The sequence below is a fragment of the Aristolochia californica genome, unplaced genomic scaffold (assembly GCF_029961685.1).
Source record: "Aristolochia californica isolate CCGP_79_NKW_82.1479 unplaced genomic scaffold, dmAriCali1.0.hap1 SCAF_12, whole genome shotgun sequence".
NCBI lineage: Eukaryota > Viridiplantae > Streptophyta > Magnoliopsida > Piperales > Aristolochiaceae > Aristolochia > Aristolochia californica.
The window spans coordinates 3,511,807-3,534,251 of NW_027181793.1; the positions used below are offsets into that span (position 1 = coordinate 3,511,807).

At 38.1% G+C, this 22,445-nt stretch overlaps 1 protein-coding gene across 1 annotated transcript; it reads right to left on the minus strand.

Moving 5' to 3' along the window:
• Nucleotides 1-15,088: 15,088 nt before the first annotated feature.
• On the minus strand, nt 15,089-15,529 carry LOC137946553 (uncharacterized). The gene is made up of 2 exons (XM_068792897.1): nt 15,413-15,529; nt 15,089-15,367 (listed from the first exon to the last, which is right to left on the minus strand). Exons 1-2 carry the CDS (start codon nt 15,527-15,529, stop codon nt 15,089-15,091), a joined length of 396 nt encoding a protein of 131 aa, XP_068648998.1.
• Nucleotides 15,530-22,445: the final 6,916 nt, after the last annotated feature.

Here is a 22,445-nt window from a genome sequence, read left to right on the forward strand (position 1 = left end):
GATTAAGGCTCTCTTTGTTATAAGCTACATAAGCCAAACAACCTACCTTGTAATTAATTTTACCTTTTGTTGAACCCCTTTGAGCTTTGTTGTTTTTTTTTGTGTGAACCCAAGTTACAAATTTTAAACCTGAAAAAAAAAAACCTTTACCCAAGCCGTAGAGCTCGTGGAGCATTGTTCATGACTATGGTTCATGTGGGTGCGCAAGAAATAAGTGTGGGGGTGTCTGGATTTGTGGTATGGAAATGAGAGGTGCAATGGAACATGTTTTCATCCTAAATTCATGAGTTCCATTGTTAGTAAAAAAAAAAAAAAAAAAAAGATGAGAAAAACATAAAGAAGAAAGGAAGTGATGGAGGGAATGGCTTTTAAAGTTACAAACTATCAGTGTTCATAATTCCTCCTAAAATTCCATGAAAGGGGTCTATTTATACGAGATAGATACAAATTGAAGAAGATGCTGAGTGGAGTGATTGGTTTTACATGTCCAATATATTTGAGTTTGAGTTGATTCATTTTTGCACCACTAGTTTTGATGACTTTTGAGCTACATTCCTAAATATTTTTCACCATGATCCTAAACCCCGTTACAACCCTTCAAAAGTCCTTATGATTTGTGTTATGCATGTGATCGGAGTGGTGGAGAATGAGAAGATATGCAAGCCTATGGTAGATCATTTGCATTGGAATGAATTTGAGAGAAACACATACCCTTCAAACACAAGAGAGTCGAGTGTTTATTTCTGTGAGGGTCTACTTATTTAGTTTACTCCATTTTTGAATGGAAATTCTTACTAAGTAATCATAAGTTGTTTAAGAATTTTTCTTCATGATATGTTATGATTTTTTAAGAGCTTGGTTGTTTTTTGTTGATAGCGTTACAGCCTTGGTGTTTTTGGGAAAGTGAATTTGAGTTTTGCCCGAGGACGAGCAAAAGCTAAGTGTGGGGGAATTTGATGAAAATGAAAAATGTCACATTTTTATCTCTTAATTCTTAGGCTTTTATAATTATTTGGTGCATAAATATACTCATTATTTTTATATTTTGATTTAGGATGCGAATGGAAGCGCTATGTGCAGAACGAAGTTAATTTGGCGATTCTGGACAGTTTCGACATTGATTGGTAATCTTGGCATAACTCTCTCATCCAAGCTCTGATTGAGATGATTCAAGATTATATATAATTTAAAGAAAAATTTATATAACTTTTATGTTTTAAATTTTGACCAATATGGGCTGAATCTAGGTTGAAACTTGGCTTGAAGTCGTGGCACATGCACTATGACCCAAACCAGGTGCACAAAAAGAAAAACCCTAAACGGGGAGAAAGGAAAGGAAAGAGGAGTTCGGTGTCCCAGACCCTATTTTATATTCTCCAGATTTTCCTCTGTCTTTTCTCTAGTTTTTCTCTTTAGATTTCTTCATGGCCCTGCGTGGCTAAACTTTCAGACTTGGTCAAAGGAAACTGAAGCCTCGGTATCAATATAATTGTGAGATTTGATTTATTTTTATCATTCAATTTATGTTTTGAGTATCTGATGTTCTTCTGAAATTTTTGTTCATGATTGTATCGTTTAATTCATAGGAGGCCTACTAGTTTATTATTCATTGCAATCTACTGCTAGGTTAGATGTCAAATCCGTAATTGTTTGATTTCTCTAACCTATGAAGCAATCGAGATTTGATGATTTGCTGCATCAGAAATTATTTGATCTTGAGAAGAATGTTGGACTAAATTAAATGCTGCCATTTGTGCTTGTGTTGTTTAGCTTCATCGATCTCTCTAATTCTTAAGGCTGCTACTAGATTAAACCTTTAGCACTTGTCTTGGGTTGTTTAGTAGTTAGGGTTAATTGGATCACTTGTTCTCTAATTAACTACGGAAGGAGAGATAGGAAGATAGTTCCAATGGTGAATATTCAAGTGTGAATTGATATATGTTTGCATCGATGATCAGTTGTGGAATTCCAATGGTGGATGTTGACCTAGACCAAGGTTTGTTCTCTTGATTGATTTCGATTCATTTAATTTGAATTGTTTCTAAGTTGTTTATTTTTTTTAGTGTTTTCATAATACTCAACCCCCCCCCCCCCCCCCCCCCCCCCCATCCTTGTTCACGGAGCATAAAAGTAGACTAATCACTCTTCGTGGGATCAATCCTTACTCGCTCTACTACATATATTTTTAGGAGTATAGGTTTTATTTTTGGTTGCCTGCAACAACTCACCAAGTATGCAAGAGTAAACAAAACAGATGGTAGAATAAATGTAACCAATAAAAAGGGGGGAATGTAATAAAGGAAAAAGAACCACCTTGATAATAAGAAGGAGACTGAAATGATAGAAAAATACCTTAACAAATTTGACCAAGAATGACCTCAAGATAATTTCATGAGAGTGAGCAAATTTTTTTGGAGTTGACGATGCATAAGATATACAACCAACTAAAAAAAAGACAAAACTCAAAAATAACATTGACTATGGAAACTCTAATAATTGCATAACTTAACAAACAAGTTTCTGTTACTAAATTGATATGTCCATATGAGGAAAGCTTATAATCAAATACTCAACGAATTCCTTTCAGATTCTACAGAATCAAAACAAAAAATTTCCAATGATAGACTTTCATGAATTAGAAGCACTTTCCTAAATTAGACTTTCCAAAGATAAGATATTTCTGGGATAAAAAATGTTTAAAAACAAGAAGATAGTGTTGAAGCCAGACCAAAACACTCTGATTAGAAGATAAATTTGGCTAAAAAACTCAAATTTTAGAAGAAAAAGAAACTCAATTTTTGTCAATACTCGGAGAGATAATAGGAGAGAAAATATAAAAAAAGAGATTTTTGGCAAAATTGACCTTTGGTATTTCTGATATCAATATCCACAAAATATAGTTTAGAATCACAAATGATTTTTTGCTCAAGATATTGTTTAATTCAGACCAAAATTCTTTGATTAGAAGACAAATTTGGCTAAAACAATCAGATTTTAGGAGAAAAATAAACTCAATTCATGTCAATGCCTAGAGAGATAATAGGACAGAAACTAGGGGAAAAAAGAGATTTTCGACAAAACTGACCTTTAGTACTTATGATATAAATATCTCACAAAATATAGTTTAGAATCACAAATGGTTTTTTCGCAAGAAAATAGACTCAAAGAGATTTTATTTGATACCTAATTTAACACAAAAAGATTCATTCTTGAATTTTTTATGAAATCTTGATTCTCTTTGTTTTGTATCTTGACTCTTGCCGACTCCAATGCGAATATCTCCTTAAATATAGATCAAATTGATATAAAAATTTCTCCTTATGAAACTAAACTTAGATGCCTTTCATCCGATTATAAAATTAATTTATAAAATTTACTACTTTTTAGATAAAGAATTTATAGATTTTGGACTCTGTACTCTGGCCAAACTGAGTACTCTTTCTTCTTTTTGTTGCTGCTCGAAATCACTTGCAGTTTGAATTTTTTTGCTAAAAATATTGATTTATCTTTTTAGAAATCTTTGGTTTCCATAATTATTTTTGAGTTGGAAAGTAGACTCAAAGATCTTTCCTTCAATGTATAATTTGCAATATAAAAATCTCAGTATGGATGTGTGAATACCAAGAAAATAACAGATTCTGGGACTGGAAAGAGAGTAAAAAGATAGAAAATGAACATAAACTACTAGAGATGATAGATGAGAAAAGGATCACATAATCTCTATTGGTTGACCAAGTCAACTCATAGAACCTGTTCTGATACCATGTTGAATTTCTAGAAAAGAGAAAACCTTCACTAACTTGAAGTAATATGAGTACATGAACCCCTATTTATACTAGAGAAAAGTAGTAGAGTCTAATTAAAATTAAACTACCATTGTCCGAATTAGAACCAAAGTCTAACACATAAAGATAAGTCTTAGCATAATTAAATAATTGAACAAAAATAGAAGACTAACATAACTAAAACATCTTTTAATTGAAACTCTTCTGTGAGACCACCTTCCATAATAATTCTGGCTCTATAAGAATTCTTATTGTTAGAGTCATGTAAGACTCTTCCATATTTGCTAAAAGGAGTCTCCACATGTAAGACCGCCAAGAAAATTTGGAAAAAAATTAGAGGTCACACATGAGGGAACTACTAAAGTTAAAGACTCTAGAGTTAGTTTGTTGATTGCTCTATATGATGAATTCAAAATGAAACCAAATGAATCAATAGCTGAGAGGAACTCCAGGTTCACTCATATAATTAATTAGTTGAACATCCTAGGAGAAGAAAATTCCTTGTATAGACAAAATGACAAGCTTCTCAAGGCACTTCCTAAGTCATGAGACATGAGGAAAACCGTTATTCGTGAGAATGCACACTTTAGAACTATGAGCTTGGAAGAGCTACTAGGAATCCTTCTCACATATGAGATGTAACCTCAAGATGTTGAGGAAGAGGAATCCAAAAGAAAAATAATTGCTCTTAAGGCCAAGTGAGTGTTGAAAGCAACTCCAGTGAAGAAAGCTCCAATGAGTTAAGTTTTATTATTAGACATCTTCAAAGAATTGATAGGAAAAAAGTAATTTTTCAGAAAAGGCCAACATAGAAATCATAATGTCAAATCTTTTAAGAAAATTGATGTTTGTTTTGAGTGTGGGAAACCATGACATATAAGGAACAAATATCCAAATCTTGAAGGAAGAACTCCATTCACAAGCAAAAATCCCAAGAACAAGAAGCAAAAGGTTTTGATCTCAACTGTGGATGCTATGGAAGAAGAGTCTCACCAGTCAGAAGAAGAAGAAACTGATGTTAGACTCATGGAAATTGAAGACAATGATGATAAGTTTACCACTTTTGAAAAGGTAAGTGACTTAGACTATGAGATCGAGTTTGAATTACTGTTGGGCCCAAGCCCATAAGATATGGACCCACCATGATCACTCGAGCTGGTGGGACTCACCATGATCACGTGAGGTGGCATGATGAGTCATCACACGAGCTGGAATCCTTATCACATAAGTGGAAAGATTTGGCACGAGCTTAAATCCTTCTCACATGAGTTGGACGATTTGGCAAATCTTCCTAGATTAATGTAATTGATTTATCTGCCCTTGATTTATGTAGATTTGGATAATCATGATTGATGTCATTAAGTTAAGTTCAAGGGGCATAATTGTAAAACTATTGTTTGATTAATCTATAAATTGAGCTTTAGGGGAAGGGTTACGATATAAGTCCATAACCTCTTCTTCCTCTTATTTTCTCTCAATGAGTCCCTCTCTCTCTTTCTCCACGACCTAAATCCATGAAGTCCTGAAAATCAATATGGTATTAGAGCATTGATTTTCAGGACTCGTAGTCTGGTTTTCAGGATTCGAGAAACCCATTTTTTTCTTTTGCTCATATTGCTTATAGTTCGTTTATAACCTTCACATCCAAAAAATTTATGTTTTTTATTTTTTCTAGTTCATCTTTTTCTCCCCGGAAATGGTGATTCCATGATCTCATTGCAGCTATTGAAAAAGAGGGATTAGAAATAGTCATCTTCATCAACGACTATTGAGACCGCAAGCCTGACACCCACCTCGTTCAAGCCTTCCACTGGTAAAAAAACCAGTGCAGGACAAGAACACCCATCTATGCTCACTGACGGAGCCCCCAGAGCGAGAGAAAACCCACCTCATTTGAAGCCAACCCAGTCCCTGATTGAAGTGTACTACCTATTAGACTTGATGTCTAATAATAATAAAATAAATATCATAGAAATAGATATTAAATCCTCCATAATTCTCCTTATCATGAGAGCCATACATATATCAATGAATTGAAATAAGAAGAATAAAGAGAGTGTACCTTTCATCTTGAAGAGTATAAATAAAACATGAAGTGCACAAGATAACCTTTGATAATTCATTTACAAGTAATAAGCTTGCTCACGTTCAGCCAAAATGGGTGTGCAAATAGTGTTGGAAGACAGGGCCGAAGCCCACACGACCAAGGAAGACCTACATATAAAAGTGTATAAGAAGATGAGCCCAAGCCCATATGACCAAGGAAGACCCTTGGATACGAGAGATATAGAAGACGGGCTCAAGGCCCATATATCAAGGAGAAGGCCCATAGACCCAGATACATTGATGGCAAGATGGTAAATAAAGGGTCATCTTATAAAGATGACATTGATGTAATTATGTTAAAGTTCCAAGGTTAAAACCCTAAACCCTACATTCAGGGTATTATTATAATATTTTAATTTCATAAATCTATAAATATAGCTTCAAGGGGAGGGTTAGGAATAATCAATTCCATAACCCTTCTTCCTCCAATTTTCTCCCAATGGGTCTCTATCCTTTTTTCTCCATGACCTAAATTGATGGAGTCTGGAAATTCAATATGGTATCAGAGTTTTGATTTTTAGGACTCACATCTATGGTTTTTTGGAATAAAAAAACCCATATTTTATTTGTTCTATCGTTCCTTAGTTTTTTTCTCATCACCTTGCTGTTAGTTTTTATTGATTCTTGGATTAGTTTTTTCCCGTCATCTTGATTGGTTCTTTGATTAGTTTTTTTTTTGCACTAGGCCTCCTTTGTGTCTCGGTTGCCTTCCGTTGGAATCTCACCACCAGCGCTGCTCGTCTCTTGCTATCTGATTGCCATCCGAAGTTGCTCTTGCTAGGCTACAACTGGTTATATTTCCAGCAGATCGTATTACCATTACTTTACATTGCTAGCCAGATCGTGTTTTTTTTTTTCAGAAGTAGATGTTTTGGTTTGGTTTACTGTTTGGACACTTCATTAACAACAGATACATATTTCTTTAAGTAGCTTATTTTTTCAATTCTCATTGCTGTTACCGAAAGTGTCGACCATTTTGCTGGTTAACAATAGGTTTCAAAAATTTCTAGTTAGGAAAGTTTTTGTTTCCGTCTTCAAGATCTCTTTGCTGGATCGTTTTTCTGCCACTTGATGTTAGACTTGATGTCTAATAATAATCAAATCAACATCATAGAAATAAATATTAAATCCTCCATAATTTTTCTTATCGTGAGAACCATACATATATCATAGAATTAAAATAATAAGAATAAAGAGAGCATACCTTTCATCTTGAAGAATATAAATAGAACTTTAAGTGCACAAGATAACCTTTGATAATTCATTTACAAGTGATAAGCTTGCTCCCGTTCAGCCAGACTGGGTGTGCAAATAGCTTTAGCCTCACTTGTAAGACCATGGAGGAATTTATAGATTTCCAAAGGGTGTGGCACTAATGACTATTCATAAGGATACATCCTCTAAGGAGAGATACATCCCCTAAGGAGAGATACATCCCCTCAAGAGAGATACATCTCCTTATGCTCAAGGGATGTCTACAAGGGGATGTGCTGGCCATTATTCCCTGTACTAAACATTCAATGACAAAACATCTAGAAGTGGGCCCCACACCTCTAATATCATGGTAATTATTATTTTATAAATAATATATTTGAAACCATAATTCCAACACTTGAAACCAAGCCCCACCAGTCTGCCGAGTTTTTTTGCTGTCCTGTGTTGTTCGGGAGGGCTAGGGTCGCGGCGAGGAAGACGACCACTCTGTTCGGCGTCATGCGTCTTTAGACTGTTTTCACCGAGAGTCCGTAGGCGTCGAGAGAAAAATAAACTACTACTGCTATCTATGGGATGCCGCTTAGTCAGGGGCCAAAGGTCATGTCGCCATTGCCAGAGATGATGACACCAAGAACGAGAAAAACGACTGCTGTTATGTTTTTTTCGTCATTCTCTATTCAGCGCTTTTGCCGAAGAAGAAGTAACACCGGGCAGCGCAAAGGGAAGCCAAGTCGAAAACGGAGACTCCTTCACTGCCTTTCTGAGAATTATTCACTCTGTTGGCGCCGCCGAGCACCAGAGCGCCATCTATGGTTGCTGTTTTTCGGAAGTTGCCATCATCCCAGTGATGTTTCTTATTTAAGAAAGTTTCTGTTTTCGTCTCATCTTCAAGATCTCTCTGCTGGATTGCTGTTATTCAGAAACTTTCCTCCCGAAGAAGTGTATAAAAAGATGGGCCCAAACCAATAAGACCAAGGAAGACCCATGGATATGAGAGATATAGAAGATGGCCTCAAGGCCCATATATCAACGAGAAGGCCCATAGACCCATATACATTGATGGCAGGATGGTAAATAAAGGGTCATCTTATAGAGATGGCATTGATGTAATTATGTTAAAGTTCTAGGGTTAAAACCCAAAACCCTAAAACCTAAATTCAGGGGTATTATTGTAATATTTTATTTGCATAAATCTATAAATACAACTTCAAGGGGAGGGTTAGGAATAATCAATTCCATAACCCTTCTTCCTCTAGTTTTCTCCCAATAGGTCTCTCTCCTTTTTTTTCCATGACCTAAATTCATGGAGTCCTGAAATCTTGCACGAGCTGGTGGGACCCACTATGAGGACGAGGGATGACTTGATGTGTCATTACAAGAGCTAGCATGAGTTGGAAGAGTTTAAGATCAAGTGGGACTACCACAAGTTGGCTTTCTTATCTCATAAGTTGGAAGATTAAGTGGGACTCACTCAAACTAGTTGGAAGATCAAGAAGGACCCCTAAAGAGAACCACGAGCTGGTTAGAAGATCTAGTGGGACCCACAAGGATATCCACAAGTTGGTATCTTATCCTAAAGATCATGTCCTCATAAGAAGGAGTTAGAGTTTGAGTTATGTTAGACTTCTAGTTTACATTGAGTTATCTTATCATGACAGACTTATCTTTAAGAGTTAGAGGTTGAATGTAATTAGGAGAATAAAGTGTAATTATACATGGACTCTACCACGTCCTATACTATAAATAGAGGACCTTGTACATGGATTATAATCAAGGAAGTATTTTTAAAATTATTTCTTTCACGTGAACAACTCTTCTCTTGCTTAACATCTCTCTTTCCTTTCTTTGGTTTCTCTCTTCTCCTCCTTACCCGAGAGCACTCTCTCTTCTCTTTCTTTTTTCTCCCTCTCTCTTCTTGCTTGGGATTTAAGAAAAGGGATCCTAAATTCAACATGGTTTCAGAGCATCAAATTTGATATCCCCACGTCAAAAGGAATGCTCTAAGAAGGTATGATCAAAATCACTCAAAGAAGGCTCCTTGTGAAGGAAAATAAAAAAAAACGTGAGAATAGTTCCTTCATTATTCTTATTATTACTTCATGTTACTGGTCCAAATTTATAAGATTATTTAAAGATGATTATGAATGTTTTTTTTAATCTTATGAGATTATGGATATGAATGCATCTCGATCTAGAAGAAACTATCAAAGCAGTTTTGTTGGTTTGGAATTTGTTTTTTAACGGAGACTACTTCATGAGAAGATTGTTGAATTTTTTTTTTTTTTTTTTTTTTTTTTGCGTGGGAATGAGAGTCATATGATATATAAGATTGATATTGAGTCATCTTATGAGTTGTTATTTAGGAAAAAAATCAGAATAAAGATCATTTTGTGTCAATGCTAAATCTCTCCATTGACCGAATTAGTTAAAGAACACTATCTTTTTCTTGATTAATTGGAGATTTTTTGAAATTACCTATTATGTATGAAGACAAAATGAGTAACAAGAATGATATAATCAGAATTACTACTATACCCTTCCCAGGGGTATCAAATTTCATGAGCTGGCCCACATCAGTTCGTAGGTTTCTTATAACCAAAGACCTTCATGGTCACCTCACCAAACATGGACTACCTATTGATGTAGAGGATATTTTTTATAAGAAGTGGTTGAGGAATGAAACTTTTGGTTATTAGTTGGCTTATAAAGAACATGGAAGAATATATCTCCAACAATATCATTCATCTTGATACTGCTAAATAAATTTGGTAGACATGTGTTGAGATGTATTCTAGCTTCGACAACATACACATGTCATATGATATTCTTCAAAGAATGCTTAACACTAAAAAAAGAGAAAATATCCATGAATATTTGCCTAAAGAGGCCTTCTTCAAGAATGAAAAATAGCTCATCCTACCTCCACGGATGTCTCAGTTCAAGACAAACAAAAAGAAGCCTTAATTACAACGATATGCCTTGAAAACATTAAACCGTATCTCAAAGTTGCTAAAAATTAACTCCTTAGCGCGTCGACTATTCCCACTTTTGAGGATGTATGTGCCATATTACTTCGTATTCTAGACCCTTCTTCCTCTACTACTATAGTGCTATCTACTATGTACTCCGAGCATAGGGGATCATCATCTGACCGTGGATGAAACCTTGGCAGAAATTCTAGAGGACGAGGAAGATGAGGAAGAAATGGTTATACTAGAATAGATGGGAAAGAACGCACAAAGTGTAGTAAATATGGCCACACTATAGATACATGCTATTCAGACAAGGAATGCACCTATTGTGGAAGATATGGCCACATTGCAGAGATATGTTATAAGAAGGTTCATCAAGCCTTATTAAGTGCTACAAAAGAGGAACAACCTACCACATCAATAGAAAAGAAAACCTTTACCGATGATAAGTGTGAGTTATTCCAGAAAATGAAAACACTGTTGGGTTTTGTTCCAAGTTCCTCCACTGCTGCTATCACCACCACTTCAGGTATGCTATCTGCCTCCTCTTCATATTGGATAATTGACTCAGGGGCCTCCGAGCATCTCACAGGTAACAAAAATTTACTACACTCAGTATCTCCTTGTCTTTCACAAAATTTTGTTACCGTAGCTGATGGTTCTCAAACTAAAGTTCTAGGGAAAGGATCCACTTCTGTTACACCATCACTTTCATTCATAGATATTCTGTTTTTTCCTACTTTTCCCTTAAACCTTTTATCTGTTAGTCAGCTCACAAAATATTTTAATTGATCTATCACCTTCTCTCCTACTTCTTGTGTATTTCAGGAGCTTGTAACGAAGCAGGCGATTGGTGGAGGCCATGAACAAGGGGGGCTCTACTACCTAGACGTGCCTCAAGTAAATATTGTTTCAACTACTATAACTGAGACAAGTCTATGGCACAACCAGTTGGGACATCCATCCACACAATCTCTTCATCATCTTTTTCCTACTCTTAAAGCAAGGTCAGAATTAAATTGTGAAGTGTGTCAACTAAGCAAACACTAGAGAACTACATACTCACCGTGTCCAGAACTTAAAATTGTTACCCTTTTTTCATTGATTCATACAGATATATGGGGACCCTTGTGCACCTCAAATATTTCCAAAGTCAAGTATTTTATTACATTTATTGATGACTTTACTAATACCACTTGGGTATTTCTTTTTAAAGAACAGTCTGAAATACCTTCCATATTTAAATCCTTTCATGCTATGGTACTCACTCAGTTTGGTCAGAAAATAAAAGTACTCCAGTCTGATAATGCCAAAGAATATACTTCCAGAGATCTTGACTCCTTTCGTCAAGAAAATGGCATTATCAATCAGACTTTGTGTGTCTACACCCCTCAAAAAATAGTGTAGCAATATGAAAGAATCATCATCTTCTTGAGGTAACCTGTAGTCTACTATATGCCATGAAAGTTCTATGCTTTTATTGCCCACATGCCATTCTAACTGCATGTTTTCTTATAAATAGGCTACCTTCTTCCATTCAAGGTAATAAATCCCCATACTCAAAGTTATTTCCAAATGATGACCCTTTTGCACTTCCCTTGAAAGTCTTCAGGTGTCAATGTTTTGTTCATGTTATTTCCCCACAAAATAGTAAACTCGATCTTAAAGCTATCAAGTGTATGTTTTTGGGGATATTCTCACACTCAAAAGGGCTATGTGTGCTATAATCACACTCTCCAACATTTACTTGTATCCAGGGATGTCACTTTTTTTTAAGACTCTTCATATTATTCTGACAGTGCCCTTCCAGGTCTCTCTTTAGTACCAGGTTCTCCGCTATAGTTTGTGCCCCGTGCTACAGAAACTGCTCAACCCCCAGACACACTGGCCGACATCACACCTCCTATGTTTACGGATTCCACTGAGGTAAGTCCATCTTCCCTAGTTTTTTTTTTTTGGCCCACAATATGATACTCATCCCATTGCCTTGAGGAAAGAACCTACAACTTCCACTAGGCCTTCCACTTCTCACGTCATATCAAATTTTGTGTCTCACCATCGTTTATCATCTCTATGTTGTCAATTTCTTTCCTCGATCTCCTCCATATCAGTCCCATCACCCTACTCACCCACTTCATGTGTGTTTCAGGATTTTACAACGAATCGGGTGATTGGTGGAGGCCGTGAACAAGGGGAGCTCAACTACCTGGATGTGCCACAAATAAATACTGCATTCACCTGTGACACTGAAACTAGGTTATGGCACAACCGGTTGGGACATCCATCCGCCCAACCTCTTCATCATATTTTTCCTAAAGCACGGTTGGACCTTCATTGTGAAGCATGTTAAATGAGTAAACATCAACGTTTTACATACTCACGTCGTCCAGAAATTAAAAGTATCTCTCCTTTTTCGTTAATTCATACTGATGTATGGGGACCCTTGAGTGTCTCCAACATTTCTCAAGTGAAATATTTTATTACATTCATTGATGACTTCACTCATACCACTTGGTTATTTTTTGTTTAAAGATTTTTCTGAAATACAATTGATATTTAAATATTTTCATGCAATCGTACTCACTCGGTTTGGACAGAAAATTAAAGTCCTTCGGTCAGATAAAGCCAAAGAATACACATCTGAAGATTTTGACTCATTTTGTTAGGAAAATTGCATTATTCATCAAACATCAAGTGCCTACACTCCTCAACAAAATGGTGTATCCGAACGGAAGAACCGTCATATTCTTGAGGTAGCTCTCGGTTTACTATATGCCATACAAGTTCCATACTTTTATTGACCGCATGCAGTTTTTGCCGCATGTTTTCTTATAAACCGGTTACCCTCTTCCGTTCTTGGTAAAAAATCTTCTTACTCTCTATTATTACCTGATGAGGATCCTTCTTCGCTACCCTGGATGGAACTATTGCATGACTGAAGGCACGTCTGGTTGCAAAAGGTTACACTCAATGCTATGGCATTGATTATGATGAGACATTCTCTCTAGTGGAAAAAAATGACCTCGGTACGTATTTTATTATCCTTGGCAGGTAAATTCTTCATGGCCAATATATCTACTAGATGTTAAAAATGCATTTCTCAATGGTGATATCAAAGAAGAGATTTATATGCAACAACCACTTGGATATGTTGTTGAGGGGGAGTCCGTATGTCACCTTAAAAATCTCTATATTGACTAAAGTAGTCCCCAAGGGCATGGTTTGAGAAATTTAGTCAAGCCATCATACAGGCAGGTTTTTACAGATGCTCTGCAGATCACTTAGTATTTATTGAGAACACAACACGAGGTAAGGTGATTCTAGCTATTTATGTTGATGACATTATTTTAATTGGGAGTGATTCTGAAGGCATTCAGAAAATAAAAGAAAAAATATGTGCTGAATTCAAGACGAAGGATCTTGGATTACGGAATTATTTTTTGGGTATTGAGGTCTTACAATCCAGACATGGGATTGTCCTATCCCGAAGAAAATATGCCCTTGATCTACTAGAAGAAACAAGTATGATGGGATGCAGACCGGTAGACACTCCTATGGATGCAAATAAAAAATTATGTGGAGGCACTGGAGAAGATGTAGATATTGGAAAATATCAAAAGTTATGTTATGGTCCCTAGCCATGGATCTAGTAACTTGGCAAGGTAGTGAGGAGTCTAGCACGTTAAGAGGGTTTTAACCCTTGTAATGAGCCAAGAACGATCTTCTCTTTTGCTGTACTCGTTCTCCCTTGAAAAGGAGTTTCCTTTTCTTTATTTTAGATGTACCCAAAGTTTCAAGGTATTGTTTAAGACCCCATGTAGGAAACCCTAATTTGAGTTTCTCATTAAAAAGCTAGGGTTTCTATTAAGCACCTAGCCAATACTACCCAAAAGACCGTCCTGTTAGGAGCGGAAGACAAAGGTACTTAACCCAAGACTATAACATCACACCCCACTTTCGCGAGCCAACGACCACGACGGCCCACTCTAGTGACACTGGCCAGACCCGGGTTAAGTTCCTATGGCCTGCCAGTAATTTTAATCTGGCATCTTGGTCACCCCATCCGCTTAGGTCGCCCTCTCAGGTAGGTCGCTCCCTCCGGGATTTGAACTCGATATGTAGGAGCTCTCTCTGATACCAAATATTAAACACCTAGCCAATACTACCCAAAAGACCAGCTTGTAAGGAGCGGAAGACATAGGTATTTAACCCAGGACCATAACAGTTTCTCTATCATGCAACTACTATTCACGTAGATAAAGAAACCAGAATTCTAACCTTTATGTACTCAGAAAAGAGAGTAAGCTTACCTCTTGCAGCCACGCTGAACCAGCAACCTGAGAGTTCTTTTTTTCTTGAAAGGGTTACAACAACCTCTTTCACTTTCTAAGTCTCCCATGGATGAAGCAAAGATCTTCCCCCATCTCGGAATAGGGTAAGGTTTAACCTCCTCTCGAAGGACCTTCAGCCAGTAGTCCTTCTACCTTCTGCCTTCTCCTTGGCTGAGAAAGGGTTTCACGCAACCCTTCTTCTTCCTGAATTCCGTGAAAGAACTAGGGCTCTCCTTCACCTCGTAAGGTAGGGTTTAACTCTCCTTTTATCCTCCTTTCACAACCACTCAAGACACCCACGAAAGCACCAAGATAGCAGAGAAGGTTCACGTCAAGAACCCTAGAATAGGCAGCTCGAGCAAGAACCTAATTACCCTAATTTACTCTAAATCCGAACTTACTTTATTTCTGCTTCCTTACCCCTTAAATAGGGTAATTCACTTCAAGATAGGTTAGGGTTATAAAACCCAACTATACCCCTACATCCAAGTCTTATTACATAATCAATAAAATTGAAATTAAGGCAACATAAATAATAAAATAATAGTAGATGACTCGGTGAGTCATTGTCTCCTCCTCTGAGTGACTCGGTGTGCTATTGAGTCCATAACATCTGCCTCCCCTTGGAGAAAGAGCTTGTCCTCAAGCTCGTAATCTGGATAGACCTATTTGAAGGTCTCTAACCACTCCCATGTAGCTGCGTCTGGGCCCGTAACACTGCGTAGGGTGTCAGAATGACGTGGCCATTGTCCACTGGAGGGAGGAAGGGAGGGGAAGTAGGTGGGGACCCCTTGTGAGGTTTCAGGAGTGAGACATGAAACACATCATGTAGCTTCGCTGTGTCAGGCAATTGTAGTTGATATGCCACTTGCCCAATGCGTCGAACAATGGCGTAAGGCCCAAATAACTTGGGGGAGAGCTTATGGGGCGATGGCCCCATGAGTGACTGCTGCTGGTACTGTCATAAGTGTAACCAAATATAGTCCCCTACCTAGTAAGAGACATCCCTGTGTCCCTTGTTGTATGCACTCGCCATCCAGTCCTGAGCCCGTTGTAGACGGTCGGTAATAGTCTTCAACACCTGATCTCGATCCAAGAGTGCCTCATCAATGGCGTCCATGTGGGTGGAGCCTTTGGTATAAGAGAGAAGTCGTGGGGGATCCCTCCCATAAAGAACCCAGAAGTAGGGGTGGCATCGAGCCGAGCCGAGCCCGAACCTGCCTATGTTCGAGTCGAGCTTGATTTAAATATTTCGAGCCGAGCTTCGAGTCGAGCCTCATCTCGAGCCTAAAATTGTTATCGAGCTCGAGCCCAACGAGTTCGAGTCGAGCTTCGAGCCGAGCTCGAGCCTCAACATACATTTCAAACTTTTCAAAAAATATATATCGAATAAAATGTATATAAAATTATGCATACATTTTATATAAAATTGGGCATGACCTCTACATAAAATTGGGCATAACTTATATATATAATGTGTATAAGATTGGGCATAAACTCTACTTAAAATTGAGCATAATCTATATATATAATACTTGTATAAAATTCGGTATGACCTTTACTTAAAATTGGGCATAATCAATATACATAATACCTGCATAAACACTCCATAAACACTCCATAAAATTGTTTATACATTCCATAAACACTTCATGAAATTGTTTATACACTCCATAAAATAATCTAAACACTCTATACACTGCATAACATTATAAATAAACTCCATACAATAATCAAACACAACAAAATTAAATAAAATATCACTATCAATTTACAATCACCCAAATAAAAACTATAAATTCTTTAAATAAAATCATATTACTATTACATACTTACTAGAAAATTACAAGAAATATTTTAAATTTTTCTTAGGAAAATTAAATGGACCTCTTATTGCCTTTTCTAAGGAAATAAATAAAAATTAATAATTAATCTAATTTATTATTATACTTATCGATAAAATTTTAATCACATAAAATGTCAAACACAAAATTACTATGAAAATTGCCTCATGCTCAAAGTATTATATCATCAACTGTCAAATACTTATTCAAAATTTTTCTATATGGTTTTCTAAACCATCTTGGCAAGAAAATCTTACTTGAAAAATTATAGGATTTTTTAAAAAGAATTTATAATTAGAAAAATATTTTGAAAAAATACGAGGCACTAATGGTCCCTATATTTCTATTAAAAATGTTTTTTCAACATTTATTGAAAAAACTAGTCTCTGGAAACGTATTTCTGCTAAAATATCTTTTCAATTTATTTAAGAGCCATAAGGAAGGGACAAAGAGTTTTTTTTTTCCTTGTTTATGATTTTGCACGTAGGGGTGGCTTTGAATAAATTATATATAAAATTATGCATACATTTTAAAAAAATATAATGATAGGGGAGGTTCAGGATTGAATTTCAATAATGGATTAAAATGCACCAATATTAATATTTTTTACTCCAATTGTTGTCTAGCTTGTTTTGTAATTTTTGAATTTGGCCATAATTTATTATGGCCTCCTTAGTGCCCCTAGATAAAAATTTATATTCTAGGAAAACCTAAAAATATTTTTCCTATGATACATATTCCCAAAAAAACCTTTAAATAAAATCTTATTACTATAAGTGACTTATTAGAAAATTATAGGAAATATTTTAAAATTTTCTTAGGAAAGTTAAATGGACCTTTTATTGTCTCTTCTAGGGAAATAAATAAAAATTAATAATCAATCTAATATATTATTATACTTATCGATAAATTTTTAATTAAATAAAATATCAAACACAAAATTGCAATGAAAATTATTTCATGCTAAAAGTATTACAGCATCAACTGTTAAATACTTATTCAAAAATTTTCTATACAGTTTTCTACCCCATTTTGGTACAAAAAATCTTACTTTAAAAATTATATGATTTTTAATAAAAAATTTCAATTAGAAAAGTGTTTAAAAAAATGAGACACTAATAGTTTATAGAAAAATTTTTCTATGAAATTTATATTTAATTTTTTCCAGAGGAAAAAGTTTTTTTTTATTTAATGATCTCGCATGTGCGAAATCGCACGTGCGAGATCATCTTCTCGCGAGGAAGGGGGAGATTATTTCTCCCCTGTTCTGGTTTTCCGCCGAGACGACCCTGAGGGAAGGGGCTTACGGCACCGGGGAGGATTTATCGTCGGAGATGACAGCCACAACAGAGTCGGCGGCGACGGAATCGGCGGTGACGAAAGCGGCGGCGACGGAAACAGAGGCGACGGCGAGGAGAGGAAGAAATCGAACGGACGAACACAGAGGCGGCCGGCGAGCAGCTGCGACGGCGGTATAGACACCGGAGAACAGCTACGACGGTGGTAGAGGCGGCGACAACAACCGATGGGAGGGGTCGGCGGTGACGAGGGGGGAGGAAAATTTTTTCCCCCCCTCGCTCTCCCTCCCGCTCCCGCTCCCCCGCTCGCTCGCGATCCCGTACCGATTCATGCCGATCCGACTCATTTCGAGCCGGCTCGCGAGCCAACGAACCGAACCTAGCTTCGGTCAAGCTCGGCTCGTTAAGGTAAACGAGCCGATTTCGGTGTTCGAGCTCGGCTCGAGCTCGAAAAATGACGAATCGAACCGAGCCCATACCAAGCCAATACCAAGCCGGCTTGCGAACCGGCTCGGCTCGAAGCCACCCCTACCCGGAAGGGAGAGGACTACAAGGCTGAGTGGAATGACGTGTTGTAACAGTATTCTATCCATGGTAGCCAATGAACCCATTGGTTTGGTCAATCTCCAACAAAGCACCTAAGATTAATTTCGATGGTCTGATTAACCACCTCGGTTTGGCCATCCGTTTGAGGATGATATACGGAGGAAAATTTCAATTTAGTGTCACTCAGATGAAAAAGTTCCCTCCAGAAAATACTCATGAATACCACATCCCGATCACTGACAATAGATTTTGGAATGCCATGTAAGCGAACAATATGCTCCAGAAAAGTATGTGCCACGCGAGCTGCCGTGTAGGGGTGAGCCATCGGAATAAAATAACCATACTTAGAGAATCGATCAACCACCACAAACAAAACTGATTTCCCGGCTGAGAGTGGAAGACCCTTCACAAAGTCCATTGAAATGTCTGCCCATACCTGAGTAGGGAGGGCAAGAGGTTGTAGAAGACCTGCTAGACTCAAATGCTCGGATTTGTTTCGTTGACATACCTGACAATCAGAGACATGTGGCTATGGAGGTCTTCATAGCTTGCCAATAGAAATCTTCCCGAATACGCAGCAACATTTTTTGTAATCCCTCATGGGTAGAATCGTGATAAGCCGAGAGAATGGCTGGAATCAACTCGGACATGGGGGGGAGGTAAATCAGATGTTTATAACAAATGAGTGAATCTTGAACGGACCACTTAGAACCCATCTGCCCATCTGAAATCTTTTTGCGCAGCTCCTGTAGTTTTGGAAGAGTGACATGTGCATCGCGCATCATGTCTAAGACGAGGAAACACGGCTGGCTAATGGCATATATGAGCTGTTGGTGTTCAAAACGCCTGGACAAGGCATCCGTCACCTTGTTTAATCGTCCCGCACAATACTCAACTAAGAAATCAAAGCCCATCAACTTACTGATCCAATGTTGTTGTGGTGAAGTAGTGAGGCGCTGCTCAAGTAAAAACTTGAGACTATAATTATCAGTACGGATGAGAAAAGTACGACGCCATAAATAAGGCCTCCAGTGTTGGACCGCCTTGGCCAACCCGATCAACTTTCGTTCATATGCAGCAAATTTCTGATAACGAGAGGCCAACTGACGACTGAAATAAGCAATGGGGTGTGAGTTCTGTTGTAACACGGCCCCAATGCCCCCACTAGAAGCATTGCATTCCACCACAAATAAGTCATCAAAATCCGGAAGTTGTAAAATAGGTGTAGATGCAAGAGCACCTTTAAGTGCGTCGAAGGCCTGTGTGGCCTCTTCGTTCCAATGGAAGGAATTCGTCTTGAGGAGGTTTTTCAGAGGTGTTTCCAAAGGACCATAACTCTGAATAGATTTTCGGTAGTAACCTACCAAACCCAAGAATCCACGTAATGCTGAGCAAGACTAAGGCTGTGGCCACTCACTAATGACCTGAATCTTCTCAGGATCCACAGTGACCCCCTCATGGGAAATAATATGGCCAAGGTAAGCAACATGAGATGCCCCAAAGGAGCATTTGGGCTTCTTCAAATACAGTTGATGTGCTCGTGATAAGTCAAACACAATCCTCAAATGGGCTAAATGGTCCTCTCAAGACTTGCTATATATGAGTATATCATCAAAAAATACAAGTACAAATTTCCGAAGGTAAGAGCTAAATACCTCATTCATCAGCGCCTGGAAAGTGGAAGGAGCATTTGACAACCCGAAAGACATGACCATAAATTCGAAGTGGTCGTGATGTGTACGGAACGCCATTTTTTTAATGTCTGCGGGATGCATATGAATCTGATGATAACCAGACCGTAAGTCCAATTTGGTGAAGCCCCATGAACCATGTAGCTCATCAAGGGCTCCTCCACCACTGAAATTGGAAACTTATCTTTCATTGTATGCACGCTCAATTCCCAATAATCAACACAAAAGTGCCAAGTTCCATCATGTTTCTTCATGAGCAAAACAGGTGAAGAGAAGGGGGACATGCTGTTGTGAATAAGGCCCTGTTGTAGCATCGCCTGACACTCTCTGTCAATCTCGTCTTTCTGGAGGTGAGGATACCGATACGGTCAAACAACTACCACGTCAGACCCAAGTTTCAAACATATCTGGTGATCACAGTGTCTCAAGGGTGGGAGCCCTATAGGCTCACAGAAAAGGTCAGAGAACTCATCAATAAGACTATCAATAGTGATGTCTGAATTATCCGGGGCAAACAGAGAATGAATGTGTTGTTGTTTATCCATTTGACTTCCTTGTACTTGGCTACCACATAAGACGAAACTCATTGTCAATGCAAAGAAGTCCCACATAATGGGTCCCAATGTTTGCAACCATTTTATTCCCAACACCACATCAAAACCAGCAAGAGGAATAACAAAAAATTCAGCGTGAAACAAAGTAGTACCAATAGAAAATTTTACCACCTTGCTGATTCCGTAGCTAGGAACCTTCTCCCATTGGCCACTGAGACTATGTCTGTCGAATGTGGAAGAATCTATAACTGCAGGTGCTGAGCCGCAGTTAAGCTTAGAAAATTGTGGGTACTCCTTGAATCCACTAGTCCCACGAGTTCCCGATCGAAGACCTGAGCTCTGACTTGCATGGTTTTGGGCGATTTCTGCCCAGTAATGGCATGCAAGGATATTTTCAGTGGCTCGTCCTCTATCCTCTCGTCTGTATCATCTGGATCATCTACTTCATCCACTTCAAGCCAAAACAACCTTTTGCACTGGTGACCAGCCCGAAACTGTTCATCATAGTTGTAACACAGATTTTTAGACCGCCCTTCCGCCATCTCAGCACTTGTCAATTTTTTTATGTACTGAGGTGGAAGACTGCTCGATCGTGTATCCCCAGACAAAGTATTACTTGGAGTGTGTCATGGAGGAGGTGTTGATGACTGAACCCCCTGAGGATAAGTGCGCTGGCCCTGCCATGTAGAGGAAGTGCTCCTCACCCCTGACCATGGGGGTCATCTGTCCTGGACCTTTTATCGAATTTCTAAAGCACAGACTATATTCATAGCACTTGATAAGTCAATAGGTGCGTAGAGCTCCACCTCCAGTCGTAACGACTCAATAAGGCCGGCTGTAAATAGCGCTACTTGCTAGTCCCCACGTACCATACTGCGTACTCTGGCTAATTTTTCCTAGAACTGTTATTGATATTGCTCTACTGAACCAGTTTGGCGTAACAAAACCAAATCCCCCAAAGGGTTGCTGCAAGCAGGAGGACCAAAATGGAGAGAGAATAAATTCTTAAACACATCCCAATCGATCACCTCTCTATCAACCTCAACTTGCTGAAACCAGAGTTCTGCTTCCCCCAGTAAGTGGAAGACAACCAACTAGACTTTATCATAAGCTGCAAATCTTTGATGGGTAAAAAAAAATCACACCGATACAGCCAAATCAAAGGATATTCTGACCCCATTATAAGTAGGGAATTCAAGTTTAGTATACCAGGGAACAATGCCTCCCCCCTGGTTGAAGTGTCCTTGATGTCCAGAGAAACTGGTGCGTCCAATAAACTCATCTCACCCTCTGTTATGAAAATGTTCTCCTCATCTTTTCTCTAGAATCTTGTTCCTTCCAGTTGTTAGGTTAGTCTCCATGTTATCCATCCTTCCATTCAATGTCTCCATATCGAGATCAATTTTAGAAAATCTCTCCATGAATTCATCAAGTTTTCTTCTAGTCTATGCCTGTCCTCTGAGCATAATCTCTTTTAATTCATTCATGTTGTTCTCTACCGTGTTAACCTGGCTCTGATACCAAGTTGTTATGGTCCCTAGCCATGGATCTAGTAACTCGGCGAGGTAGTGAGGAATCCAGCATGTTAAGAGGGTTTTAGCCTTTGTAATGAGCCAAGAACAATCTTCTCTTTTTCTGTACTCGTTCTCCCTTGAAAAAGAGTTTCCTTTTCTTTATTTTAGATGTACCCAAAGTGTCAAGGTACTGTTTAAGACCTCACGTAGGAAACCCTAATCTGAGTTACTTGTTAAAAGGTTAGGGTTTCTCTATCATGCAACTACTGTTCACGTAGATAAAGAAACCAGAATTCTAACCTTTATGTACTCAGAAAAGAGAATAAGCTTACCTCTTGCAGTCACGCTGAACCAGCAACCTGAGAGTTCTCTTTTTCTTGAAAATGTTACAGCAACCTCTTTCACTTTCTGAGTCTCCCGTGGATGAATCAAAGACCTTCCCCCAGTTCGGAATAGGGTAAGGATTAACCTCCTCTTGAAGGACCTTCAGCCAGCAGTCCTTCTGCCTTCTCCTTGGCTGAGAAAGGGTTTCACACAACCCTTCTTCTTCTTGAATTCCATGAAAGAACCAGGGCTCTCCTTCACCTCG

Bases quoted from the DNA above. Each gene is read 5' to 3' on its own strand.
- LOC137946553 (XM_068792897.1), bottom strand. From the start codon at position 15,529: ATGGACGCCATTGATGAGGCACTCTTGGATCGAGATCAGGTGTTGAAG. The intron at 15,368-15,412 runs GTCTCTTACTAG...CACTTATGACAG, and splicing joins ACAACAAGGGACACAGGGAT to TACCAGCAGCAGTCACTCAT.